General features: G+C 39.4%; 1 protein-coding gene across 1 annotated transcript in view; it reads right to left on the minus strand.

Moving 5' to 3' along the window:
- The window catches only part of TAF4 (TATA-box binding protein associated factor 4), an 87,334-nt gene that overhangs the window by 35,540 nt on the left and 38,551 nt on the right, over positions 1 to 13,243 (minus strand). Inside the window, exons 3-7 of the mRNA XM_070940108.1 lie at positions 9,854 to 10,038; positions 6,127 to 6,246; positions 3,895 to 4,014; positions 2,683 to 2,805; positions 1,693 to 1,782 (exon numbers count right to left, since the gene is read on the minus strand). Of these exons, the coding sequence (XP_070796209.1) occupies positions 1,693 to 1,782; positions 2,683 to 2,805; positions 3,895 to 4,014; positions 6,127 to 6,246; positions 9,854 to 10,038 (638 nt within the window). The remainder of the gene's footprint in view (positions 1 to 1,692; positions 1,783 to 2,682; positions 2,806 to 3,894; positions 4,015 to 6,126; positions 6,247 to 9,853; positions 10,039 to 13,243) is intronic.

A 13,243-nucleotide genomic window follows, 5' to 3' on the forward strand; every position in this document is an offset into this window, starting at 1 on the left:
ACCCCGTTCAAAATAGTGAGTGGCATGGATTTTGTTCCCATGCCAGAATACCCGAGGGAGCCCCCTTCCTCAGTCAGTTTGACCGACTGGATGGCAATGTTGAGACAAACTTGGGAAAATGTTAAGAGGGCGCTGGCAAAGGCGGCTCAATCTTATAAGGACCAAGCAGACAAGCACCGAACTCCCCAAAGACCATTTCAGCTGGGAGAGAAAGTTTACCTCTCCACCAAGTACTTGAGACTTAGACTCCCGAGCAGGAAATTGGGCCCAAAATTTATAGGACCATTTCCTATAATAAAAATAATCAACCCCGTTACGGTGCAATTGCAGTTGCCACGGCTTTTGGGGAAAATTCACCCCGTTTTTCACAGTAGCCTTCTAAAACCTGTAGTGGGGTCTACTTTAAGGCCAACACCACGTGAACCCCCTGGGCCCCTGGTTGTTGGGGGCCAAACGCATTATGAAGTGCAGCGGATTCTCGATTCAAGATGGCACAGGGGGCGCCTTCAGTACTTAATTAAATGGAAGGGTTACCCATTGTCAGAGGCTTCCTGGGTGAAGAGCGCAAACATCCAAGCTGATCGCCTTATAGCAAAATTCCATGCAGACCACCCGGGAAAGCCGGGAGGAGGGGGTGCACAGCCAGGGAGGGGCTGATGGGACTAATCTTCTTGTGTTTTCCCTATGGGATAGGTGATGTCGCAGAAGTGAAGGGAGAGGGGCCGGATGTCAGCACTCAAACTTATGCTCTCTTCCAGTGCTGTCATGAAGACCAGAAGCGCTGAATTATTGCTGAGATGAACTTTTACCTAGTTTTCTGCATGCAAGAGATAGGGTTTTCTGGGGGATGAGGGTGGGGGTCACATTCCTGTGAGAAGTACGTGCCAGGACGGAGAGATGGATTGGCTAATGGCCAATGAGAAATCGGGTTGGAGAGCGGAAGAGGAGGGGGTTGGAAGGAGGGGCCAGTTGAGCTGCAATTAGCCTCAGAAATGTCGGCTATCTCTGTTCTTAATAAAGAATGATTCATTAGAGACTGCGCTTGAAAATGAAACTTATTTTAAGACAGAACCGAAACCTGACACTATGAAGCGATATATAAGTCTAAGTGCTATTACAATATCAAACTTGTATACTAACTATACATTATACCAGGGGTGTCCAAACTTGTCAACGTTAAGACTTGTGGGCTTCAGCTCCCAGCATGTTTGGCTGGGGAATTCTGAGAGTTGAAGTCTACAAGTCTTAAAGTTAACAAGGTTAGACATCCCTGCATTATACAGTTCTAGAACTCTAGCTCTTACACATGTACATACTCCGCCATACACACCGTTTTTTTAAAAATGAAGTATATGTACTCATTACGTATACAATAAGCACTATGCCAGTTACATTACAGCTTGTTACTTTATCCAGCATATGACACTTCCAAACAGTCAGCATATGAATTTGACCTTAGTTTAATGTTCTGCTTACTACTATTTCTGAACTCAGTAATTAATTTTCTGTACCACCAAATCTTCCTATGAATTCTCTACAATCTTGTCACGGAAGAGAGAATAATTGTTCTTCCAGTCATCATTCAACGATTTTTATTACTCATTTCTGATTCCTTTGTTTGCAGTAACTTTCCTAAGAAGGTCCAAGTTTATTGTTGCAGGAAATACAAAACTAACGAAAAGGCATTATTACCTTCAAGAAAGGCACAAGGTATGGTTGAGGTGAAGAATTAAGTTCCCGGTACAACCTACTGGTGAAGTCTTCTGCTTCAATCTTTCCATCCTATGAAAAACATGTCAAATTTAGGGAATAAATTACAATACCAAATCTTCATATGTTTAAGCTCACAAATAAAGATACTGTAATGTAATTCACAGCAACATTACAGAACTTTCTTTCATTAATTAATTTAAACAGCCTTTTTATTAATTCAATTAAATATCTGTTTCTTTATGGGTGACACCCAGGGGTGGGCTGCTGGGGGTTCGCAGGGGTTCGGGAGAACCTCTAGCTAAGATTCTGTGCAGTTCAGAGAACCCACATATCCCACTCCTGGCTGGCCCCTCCCACCCCACCCCATCCTCTTCCAGGAGTCACCACACAGCCCGTTTTGGATGCAGGTAAGTGCAGGGTGTGCGCAGAGGCTTTGGGGGGGGGAGGCAAAAACCGGGCCTACTGAAAGTTCGGGAAGACCTCCGGAGGGCTATTTTCGCCCTCCCAGAGGCTCAAGAAAAGCCTCCAAAGCCCGGAAAGGGCAAAAATGCCCCCCCCCCGGTGGTGCAGGCCGACTAAGCCACGCCCACCATGGCCACGCCCACCCAGCAACCGGGCAGAGAACCTCTTGCTAAAATTTTTGAAGCCCTCCCCTGGTGACACCTTATGGACTTTATTAAAATGAGAAAGGGACTGCTGGATAAGTCAAAAGTTGGGGAGAAGAAGAAACCTGCCATAGTTCTTTTTTAGTCTCTCAAACAAATCTCTCAAAGTAACCCATAAAACTTTCAAGATTTGGCTCTTCCAAGAAACTATATAAGATTTAGGATTAGATTTAAGGTTAGGGTTAAAAAATGTAATCTTTAAACAATATTGTGATTTAATTTTTTTTTTTTAAATGTTCTTGTATCCACAACACTGCTTAAGATCAACCATGGTTGCAATAATTATTTGAACAGGCCCTCTTACCAGCAAGTTCTGGACTAGCTCTTTCACATTAGCTGCAGTTTCTGTCGACTGCTTTCCAGAAGAGGCCAGTTTTATTAGCGTTGAGAGAAAATTCTTGCATTTCTTCACATTTTCCATGGTTTCCTATTAAAACAAATAAAACAGGTCAGCTTTTTTTTTTTTTAAAGTAAAGATAGGAAAAAAGAAAAACAGGCTCTGAGATCTAAAAGGGTGACTGAATAATCAACTTGAGGAAATGGGCATAGCTGCAGGCAGCTCTTTGACCCTCAAGCCATTTGTAAAGGCTTGAAGTGAGTAAATTTAATAGTAAACAACAACAACAAAAAAATAACCCAACATTAGCATTTAAATAGGCAATATATTTCTTTTATAAAATTATCAATTGTAGATTTTGCTTATACACATGGTAGGTCATTTTAGTGAATAATTTAGCGCCCAAGTAACTTTTATATTCGTTCCCGTTGGCCTCACAACAGTCAGGTAGTCCTTGAATAACAACTGTTTGTTTAGTGTCCTTTCAAAATTGCAGCGGCACTGAGTAATGATTTATAACTTGGTCCTCACACTTACAATTATTGCAGCATCCCCAGGGTCAGTGATCAAAATTCAGCCGCTTAGCAACCAGCATGTATTTACAATAATTGCAGTGTCATGTGATCGCCATTTGCCAGTCAATTTCCAACAAGCACCGTAAATGGCGGAAGCAAGATTCGCTTAATGACTACATGGTTCACTTAACAACTGCAGTGATTCGCTTAACAACCGTGGGAAAACAGGCCATAGAATCGGGTGCGATTCACTTAACAACCCATTGCTTAGCAACGGAACTTCGGTTCCCAATTGTGATTGTTAAGTCAAGGACTACCTGACTCAGGGACTGTAGTTTCATACTTCTAAAATATGTCATAGCCTATAGCAGTGGCCCCCAAACTTTTGGGCACCAGGGACCAGTTCCGTGGAGAGAGGTTTTTCCACGGACCAGAGGAGGCATGGCTGCCTGCATCCTGCAGATGAGACTTTGCTTGTTTGCGCAGCCCAGTTTCTGGCATGCCGCAGACTGGTATCAGTCCATGGACTGAGGGCTGGAGACTCCTGGTCTTACCAATAATCTCATATTCCATACTGAACATTTATTTGAGGAGAGATTCTGCTCTTGGTGAGCTAACAAGATCGGTCTTTTTGCCTTGCAGCAAATAGCAATCAGCGTCTTACTGTGGCCGCAGTGGAGGTTGCTGTGGCTCCTTGCACCGTCCTTTGAGGGGTTCCAGTCTGCACAGCAGTCGCTGTTCCTAATGCTGTTGTTTGTGCAGGACTACCCAGAACAATCTGAGGCTGCAACACAAAGATGTTAGATTGGAGGTGGGGAGGGAGAAGAGGAAGGAAGAGAAATAAGAGCAAATTCATTACGATCAGATTGTCTTCCGTGGTTGATCTCCCAAAATAGACACTGCTTTTTAGATACTGTTTAATGCCATTTATAAGAAGGACCGCCAGGTGGCACAAAATCCCATGCATTCAACTGAAAACCCGGGAAGTGGATTTTAAAAAGCGCTGGTTAAAAAAAGGAGAAGGTGGTAGAATTTGCACACAGGAGTGTGTAAGCCATTGGTTACAGCTCACCGCTAGAGCCAATAAACTTGTTTCGCTTTTGCTTCTTAAGAATTGCCCCCAATTGTGGGTCTGCTGAGCAAACAAGCACGTATGAGACATTAATCATGGACGGAGAAGGTGGGCGGTAGGTGGGAATGTTTGCTGCCATGTCCCAACAGTAGCCTAAAAGGGTAACTTTTAACCACAATTTATGAAGGGAGGCAGAAAAATGTATTGGGTAGTTTAAAAGATATTATTTAAGGGAAGAGCTGAAACCTATTTCCAGCCTCCTTTGCCTCTTGCCTGACAACTATTAAAAGTCCAAATATCAGGAAATAACTAATTTACAAGCATTAATCTAAACCATTTGCAACATTAGATATATTAAATAAATTTGAAAAGGGAGGCATCTGTTTAAACAGACTTCAACACAGGATGGATAAATATTAAGTAGGTGATAGCCATGCAGTCACAATAATGCCTGCATTAACCAGATACAGACAGACAAATCCAAGTTTGCTATTTCTCTCCAAGTTTTCAGGCTTGTAATCTATCGGGAATATTTGCTGCTGAGAATTTATTTATTGTGAACAATATTCAAATGTATGATCTTATGCTATCTAAATCAGAAGACTTCGTGATTTACTGTAATTTAAAAGCAAATATCTAAGAGGGGTTTCTGAAATATTACTTGCAATGTGTATGGAATTCCAGCTGCAAGAAGATAATCTTACAAATCTAAGATTACATTCCAATAAAGCGCCCAACAATCCTGATCCCGATCTTCAGAGAAGACTTTTACCGATCAAGAAATCTTATGAAGTTTCCAATGAATTTCCTTGTTCGGGATCCACTACTATTTCAAGAAGTCAGCTGCAATCCTTTGTATATGGCTTAATAGCAAACCCATTTTTTACAGTAGGACTCGCCAATCTATTTGGGAGAAGGTTCGCTAATCTCACCGAGGCATTTTAGCAGAATAGAAGTCTATAGAGAGCCTGAGTCATCCAAGTCATGGTTGTCTCGAGGGTGCTTTTTCAAAAGGCAACTGGCCTGTGTTTTCCTTGAGGAAGAAGATGATGTTTTGCTTCTCATCCAAGAAGCTTCAACAGTTGTGGGATGAACTATCCTTCCATCCCCTCACCATCCATTCACAACTGATGAGGCTTCTTAGATGAGAAGCAAAATGTCTTCTTCTTCCTCCACCTCCTCCTCTAGGAAAACACAGGCCAGTTGCCTTTTGGAAAAGCACCTTTGAGATATAGAAGCTCATATTGTTTGTAGGTAATAATAAATAATGAAGTGGTGAAGAGCATGTGCTGGTTTTCTCATCTTCGTTTGCAGTTTTCAGAAAGATAACCACTACCCTAACTGCATCACAGTATTTGGCTAATTGCTCCCTTCAGTACACAGAGTAGAGTAGGCTAGGGTAGGAAAGGGTACGGTAGAGTAGAGTAGAGTAGAGTAGAGTAGAGTAGAGTAGAGTAGAGTAGAGTAGAGTAGAGTAGAGTAGAGTAAAGTAGAATAGGACTGGACTGGACTGGACTGGACTGGACTGGACTGGACTGGACTGGACTGGACTGGACTAGACGAATTTAGAACAGAATTCTTTATTGACCAAGTGTGATTGGACAAACAAGGAATTTGTCCTGGGTGCATAAGCTCACAGTGTACATATAAACAGCAAATAATAGGTCATAGGTCATAATCACAGTTACAATCATTAATCATAAGTTACAAACAACAATGGATTAATCATAAGAAACCAATAGGAGTAGTAATATTTATATTATTATTATGATAGTATCAGAAGGAGTATCTGCTGGCTTTAAAAACAAAAATAAAACCACTTACCTGGACTACAGGTGGCCTCTGTAACGTTGTTGTGGGTTGTACAGTTGTCTGTGCCTGAGACACTTGTTTGATTATAGTGGTTGGTGCTACCTGCCGAGCAATTATGGGAGTTCCCGGTGCCTGGAAAAGGTACATTCACCAAAAAGCAGTTAAATATAATTAAATAAAAGAGGACTCACAAAATAATTTAGCAGAAGGAGGGGTGGGGAGAACGGTGTTTTGCGAAACTTGACTTAAAATAACTTGTGCGCTTTCTCCAGCTGCTTCTCCTTCAAAGTATGTCTATAGCCTGATTCAGTCATTGCTAACTGCTATCTGATCTGTATTCCTCATTTCGAAAATGTGGTTTTTGACATATTTTGTTGATGTTTAAAAACAAATCCTTGCTTATACAAAAATTGCCTGTAACCACACAATCATATAGAGCATTACAATTTTGCAAGCTAATTTTTTTCCCTACTGGGATGCTAGAGGTCACTGAATAAATATTTTTCACATTAAATACAATTAATATAATAATAAGCATACTAAGAACAGAGAACTGTTACATTCAAAGGTGCATTAAGTGTTATTGTGATGATGAGGACAAAGTGGCTTGTGACAGTTTTTTGTTAAGTTGTGATGATGTCACAAATGGGCTCTTAGATAGGGTCTAGAAAAAGAGGATTGGAAAAATAAAGCCATCAGGAAGAATTCCAGCCCACTAGGAAAACTAAGAATGAAAAAAAAAACAGAGAAGTAAAAGTATACCATGGCCAGTTACTACTAGCAGACCTGTAGTATAATTCTCCTATTAAGAATTGTACATTGCCCAAAGTCACATGTGGCAGCTTTATAAAAATATAGGTAGTTCTCAATTTACAACCACAATTTGAACTGGAACTTCCATCACTAAGTGGGGCAGTCATTTAAGTGAGTTGTACCAGATTTTATGTCCTTTTTTGCTATGGTCATTAAGTGAGTCCAGCTTCCCCCATCAACTTTACTTGCTGGAAGCCCCTTAGAAAAGTTACAAATACAATCAAGTGACCTGCGATACTGCAACCGCCATAAATGCATGTGGGTTGCGTTTTGATCACGTGACTGCAAGGATGTATAAACTATAAGGATTGGTCATAAATCACTTTTTTTTTTTACCTCTGTCATAATTTTGAATGGCCATTAAACAAGTGGTTGTTAAATCGAGGATTGCCTGTTTATAAAAATAATCCTAACCCCAAAATTGAAATGGCAAATTGCAAAGAGACCCTAAGAAGGTAATCAAAATCAAGCCGTAATTGGAGTAAAATTTGAAAGAGGTAATGTGCATGATTGCTGGAATATTTCAACATTCAATTACGGAAAATCAAATCACAAAACCTCTGCCTTAAAATGTAATGCCAAAGCGAATTTCATTTCAGAAATGCTGCCTTGATTCTGAGACCCTAAGCTGTCAGTTTGAGTTTGATGGACATAAAGCACTTTTACAGGCTGCAAGAAGTGTGATGGCCTTAATATTAAGTAAGGATGCTATTATTTTATATTAATAATATAAAAGCTGTATATACGCAATGTGAAAAACAGTTCAGGCACAACTGGGAAACAGAATATAATTAATTATTAAACGCAAAACTCTCAGCTAGGTACTTAAAGTGATCCGCCCTAGCTTCCATCCCCATCTCAAATGCTTTCAACTGCTTGTGTCCCTGTGATACAACCAAATACCCCAGTATCTTTAAAACCTTAAATGCATGGATTTATAAAATTAAAAAAAAAAAAACCTAAACAAAGCACACAGTTTTTTCTTTTATATTTTGTGGACGTTTGAAGAAATAGTATCTTCTTAAAGAAACTTGGGCTGTTAAAAGCCAAGGAAAAACAAACAAATCAAAAATTAGTCAAAAAAACCAAAAAGTCAGGGAATACACTCAAAGTTCCTGATTGCGGGAACTTTGCAATGTTTGCCTCGGAATTAGAAAACGCTCAGCACCAACTAAGTATGAACAGGATGTCCCCAACTGGCTCTTCTGATTATTAATTACTATTAATTATTATTCAATATTATCATTATCACTGAAAAGTAATCACAAGATAAATGGGATTGAAGCTTTGATATTCAGTGATCACAGGTTTTTCCTAAGCAGGTATCAAAAGAAAATCAAAATAATCTTTAAAAGTAATTAGAAAATAAAACCTTCAGTCTACAGAAAAAAGTAGCACTTTCTTTTCCCTAGCACAGAAATGTTTAACTCTTTCGTCCACAATTTTTTTTTGATTCAGAACTATATGACTGAGTTTTTCATCTGTTGAGAAGCAGAAGATATACAGTTTCCTTCACACTATCTATCTATCTATCTATCTATCTATCTATCTATCTATCTATCTATCCCGTTTCCCCCAAAATAAGACATCCCCAGATAACAAGCCCAATCAGGCTTTTGAGCGCATGGCAATAAGGCCAAGTGCTTATTTCAGGGTTTAAAAAAATATAAGACAGGATCTTATTTTCGGGAAAACATGGTATATATTAGAAAGAGAGGGAGAGGGAGATAGAGATAGGAAATTATCAGGGGAGCAATTCTGAAGTGAGAGATAGTAAAGTAAAATAGGGAAACTACAGTATTTATTATTCCTTTTAACTTCCCAGGGTTCCTTCCCACTTATTTAAAATTGGAAGCACAACAATCAAAACCAAGGATTAGCAACATATTATTTTTAATTGACAATATATAAAGTAAGTATGTCCTTAAAGACTGATGACAAGAGTGGTCATCTTGGAATTTGTTTGACTTTCTTCTAAACTTTATCAACATGCAATTCTAAGGGGAGGAAGGAAAAACAGATGGATGACTTCTGTGTTAAAATCAAAGCAGGTAAGAGAGTGCTAGCCATAAATATAATCTGCTGGAGATTTCACATGGTGAAGAAGGTGGGATTTTTCATACAATTACAATCAATATCAGCATTTATTCTCACACATAAAGTTTTTAGACATTTTGTAGTCCCTCGCTTATAAGAGAAACGGAAGATTCGGTTTGACAATAATACTGTGCATGCACACAAAATTTGTCTTCACTATTTTGCCACATATTTGGGCCTTTCTGTTTGAGACTAAGGCTTTGCTCTTTCTTAATACTGTGTGGGCGGTTACATTTTGAAGCAAAATTGCTTCTGGCGGAATTTTGCAGAAGGAACGTAGGTAGATTCCAGCAATCCGCTGCTTGTTTTCAATATAACATCTTGTAATCCACTGGAAATTTAAGATTTGATTCCTGAATGACAAGAAGAAGAATGCTTGAATATTATAGGGCAGGGCAATATCTGGCCAGCATGGCAAATACTTTTCAGGGGATCCTAGGACAAAAACAGGGTATAGGGCAGAGGTTCTTAGGCAGAGCAACAGAGTGAAAACAGCCAACTCTGATAATGTCCGCCTCCCAAGTAGACCAAATAGGAAACATGACAAGATGAGCAAAATTCTATTTTATTATAGAGGCTACATCTTAGCAGAATCTTGAAAGTCTGAAAGTGCAAATCTCCCGCCATCTCTTTTTACCCCCTGATCAGTTAGGGCAAGACACTCTTTCTAAGTTTCTTTCTCTGCCCGTTATTTAATTGTGGGCTCCTCCCCCTTTTATCTAAGCATTCCCTAGGCAGAATCTCTTCTCCCCATCTTCCAAGGTCATTCTCGCATTCCATTACAGATACCTTCAACATAAGAAAGAATTTAACGTGTTACTTTACTTACATTTCTCAGGGAACTGACCTGCACAGTCGAGAGCTGGACCGGTGAAGCACTGGTAGATGTGGCAGGGCGAGGAGTCATGGTAGTTTGAGACTGGGACTGTGCATGGGCTTGGGCTTGCATTTGCGCCAAAGCATGTTGAGGGATCATCAGTAGCTGGCCACTCTCACTACGTACAATGACCATGCCTGACAGAAAACAGAGAGAGCATCCAATCAAGAGTTGGTTTGAGAAAGAAAATCAACTCCAGCTGAGAAGGAAGGAAAATGCAACAAACATAACTGAACACGCTAAGAGAAACGTCGGTTGAGTTTTGATTAAGACACGAAAAAGGGGTTACTTGCCCTTTAAACGTTATACTTCACCTCATAATTTGAAAGCAAATGATATTTATGTAGAAAGCCAGCTTACAAAATTTATTTTGACCCAGTTTCAACAAAGATTAAAAGCTGCTGGACAGCTCTTAGAACAAAAACAGAAATTTTCTTCAACAACGCTTCCGTTGATGCCTTCTGAGTTTCAGTGAGCAGCAATACTGGTCGACAACGCTCCTGTCTCCTATCTGCAGCAAAATAAGTTCTACAGCCATTTAAAAGGTAAAATACATGTATGAACACCTAAATCTTTGCCAAAAAAAAAAAAAATTACCGGAGAGGTATTTTTGTCTTGGAAAATTACATCTCTACATAAGATCCTTCCTTCAAGATGCCCAACCTAATGTACATGTGGATCACCCCTGATCACTGTAGAATAACTACACAAGATAGCATTAAGTTGAAGAATGGTTGAAAAGTCTTAATGAGGGACAACTTATTTGTTAGTAGATTTAAATTCCATTCTTCCATCTGCCATACAAGCTCACTATATTTTGCTGGTTTCACACAAATGTTAAATTGTTTGTCTTGGAATGCTGTCCCACTTTTCCAACACTTCACTCACTTCTGAAAGAGCAATTGGAGGAAAAACCTGACACTGAGCATGGCTTTATTCAACCAGCCTTAAAAGCCACCAGCCAATTAAATGCAAGTTTCAGAAATAGAAACACAAATTGTCTAACTTCTAAATTAATTTTCCATAACAGTTTTAGTCACAAAAGTGGTTATAAAAACCATAACTGCCCTCCAGTGCATCTGTAACAGACGGTGCAGCACTGAATTATATCCCCTAAGAAAAATTAAAGCCTTCCATTCTCTGCTCAGCTTCATAGATCTACAGACTTAGCTTACTTACTACAACAGTTATGGGCAGGGAGAAGATTGAAAAACTTAAAAAGTTCATGCAGTGGCTCCAATTCCTAGGAGCAAAACTGGAATATGACAAAATTAATATAGTTAATCCATTTAAATGGAAATAATTTAAAACTGCATATTTATTAGCGTGGGAATAAAACAGCTATTACGGACTGAATTTTTTATCCCTTCAAAGCACAATATATTTCACACGTTCTACACAGAAAGAAGTGAAGCATAATAAATTGAAGTTTATCAGCGTATGTACAAACAACAATCTAGAATTTTCAAGCAATGGAGAAACTATTCATTTCACGCAGATAACAGTGATAACAAAATTGGCACCCTAAGAATACCTGCTTTCATTTGGAAAATCAAAATATTTTAGAATGCAAAAGTTTAGTAAGAGAGAGATAGCTGAATGTTTGCAAATTTTCTTTTAAAAGTGTGCTTATTGATAAGATCTTCTTAGAGAAGGGGCGGGGCTGATGAGTTTACATCTTCTGAATTGAAATTGGGTTGTTCTAACTTCTGACAATGCTCCGAGATCAAAACAACCTCCCTGAAACCTCAACTTGTTGAAAACACAACAGTCTGTTTTAAGCTTTATACAATCATATACAGGTGATCCTTGCTTAACAATTCCTCATTCAAACTTGCAACGGTTGCTGAACAAGAAGTAATTATGACTGGTCCTCAGAGTTCTGGCCATTGCAGGAACCCCACATTCACACAGTTATGCTGTGTGATCTTCCTTGCCAACTCTCCACAAACAAAGGCAATGGGAAGGTCAGGAGAAAGTCACAACTCATGCACACATGAGGTCTTCACTTAATAACCTGTGCAGTCCACACTTAACCACAACAAACCAGGACTGCTGGAATTGCCGTCACTAAGAGGCATGGTCATGTGATGTCACTCTTTATGACAATCCTGGTCCCAGTTGCCACAAGGACTACTGTGTTTCTCCGAAAATAAGACCCTGTCTTATATTTTTGTGAACCCTGAAATAAGCACTTGGACTTATTGCCATGAGCTCAAAAGCCCAATTGGGCTTATTATCAGGGGATGTCTTATTTTGGGAGAAACAGGGTAGCTATAATATAAGGGTTGGAAGGAACTTTGGAGATCTTCTAATGCCTCAATTCACTATCACAGCCATCCAGCTTCTATTTAAACACCACTAACAGGCTGTTCATTGTTAAACAAGTTTTATTGTTAGGAATTGTTCTCTGGTGTCCAACAGAACTGTTTAAATCTCTTGAAAGTTATTTATTTATTTATAAGGTTCCATTTCTAGGGCTGCCCAGTTGAACATGGGCCATTATTTCTTCCCCTGCTTTCTGAAACAACTCTATAGAATCCGTCACGATCGCCCTTCAAATTCTTATCTAATATTGCATTTCCATTTTCGCCTTCTGCGCATGTAAACCTGCTTTCCACACGTAGCCATTTTTTTTGTCCTCTGGCCACACTCCTTGCTTAGTCTTTCCCTCACGCGCTCCTGCTACACTTCATTGTAATTGTGGATAGATTTTTTTTTTTTTTGTAGTAATGAATGAATAGGAAGTTTGCTTTGTAAATTGCTTAACTGCGATTCTCTCGTCTATTTAATCAAACTTTTTTTATATACCTGATTAATTCCTCTTATCGTTTACTTCTGTATTTTGTGTATATTCACCAGCCCTACATATGCAGCAGGTTCCTGTCTTTATAGTTAGTTAGTTAGTTAGTTAGTTAGTTAGTTAGTTAGTTAGTTAGTTAGTTTATTATATTTGTATACCACCCTTCTCCCGAAGGACTCGGGGCGGTGAACAGCCAGCAGATAAAATACAGAAAATACAAAAATTAAAACAATATTAAAAACCAATTAAATCAATTTGGCCCTCAGTTAAAACACCCCCATATTAAAACCCATAATTTAGCAATTTAAAATTAAAGCAATTTAAAAAGTATGGCCAGGTCAGCCCGGCTTGATGAAACAAAAACATCTTTAAGGCATGGCAAAAAGTGCGCAGATCTGGGATCTGCCGTATCTCTGGGGGCAACTCGTTCCAGAGGGTAGGTGCCCCCACAGAGAAGGCTCTCCCCCTGGGGGCCACCAGCTGACATTGTTTGGCCGACGGCACCCTGAGGAACCCCTCTCTGTGGGAGCGTATTGGTC

This window comes from Pituophis catenifer, unplaced genomic scaffold, assembly GCF_029215685.1.
Source record: "Pituophis catenifer annectens isolate HBS135680 unplaced genomic scaffold, rPitCat1.0.hap2 SCAF_3, whole genome shotgun sequence".
NCBI lineage: Eukaryota > Metazoa > Chordata > Lepidosauria > Squamata > Colubridae > Pituophis > Pituophis catenifer.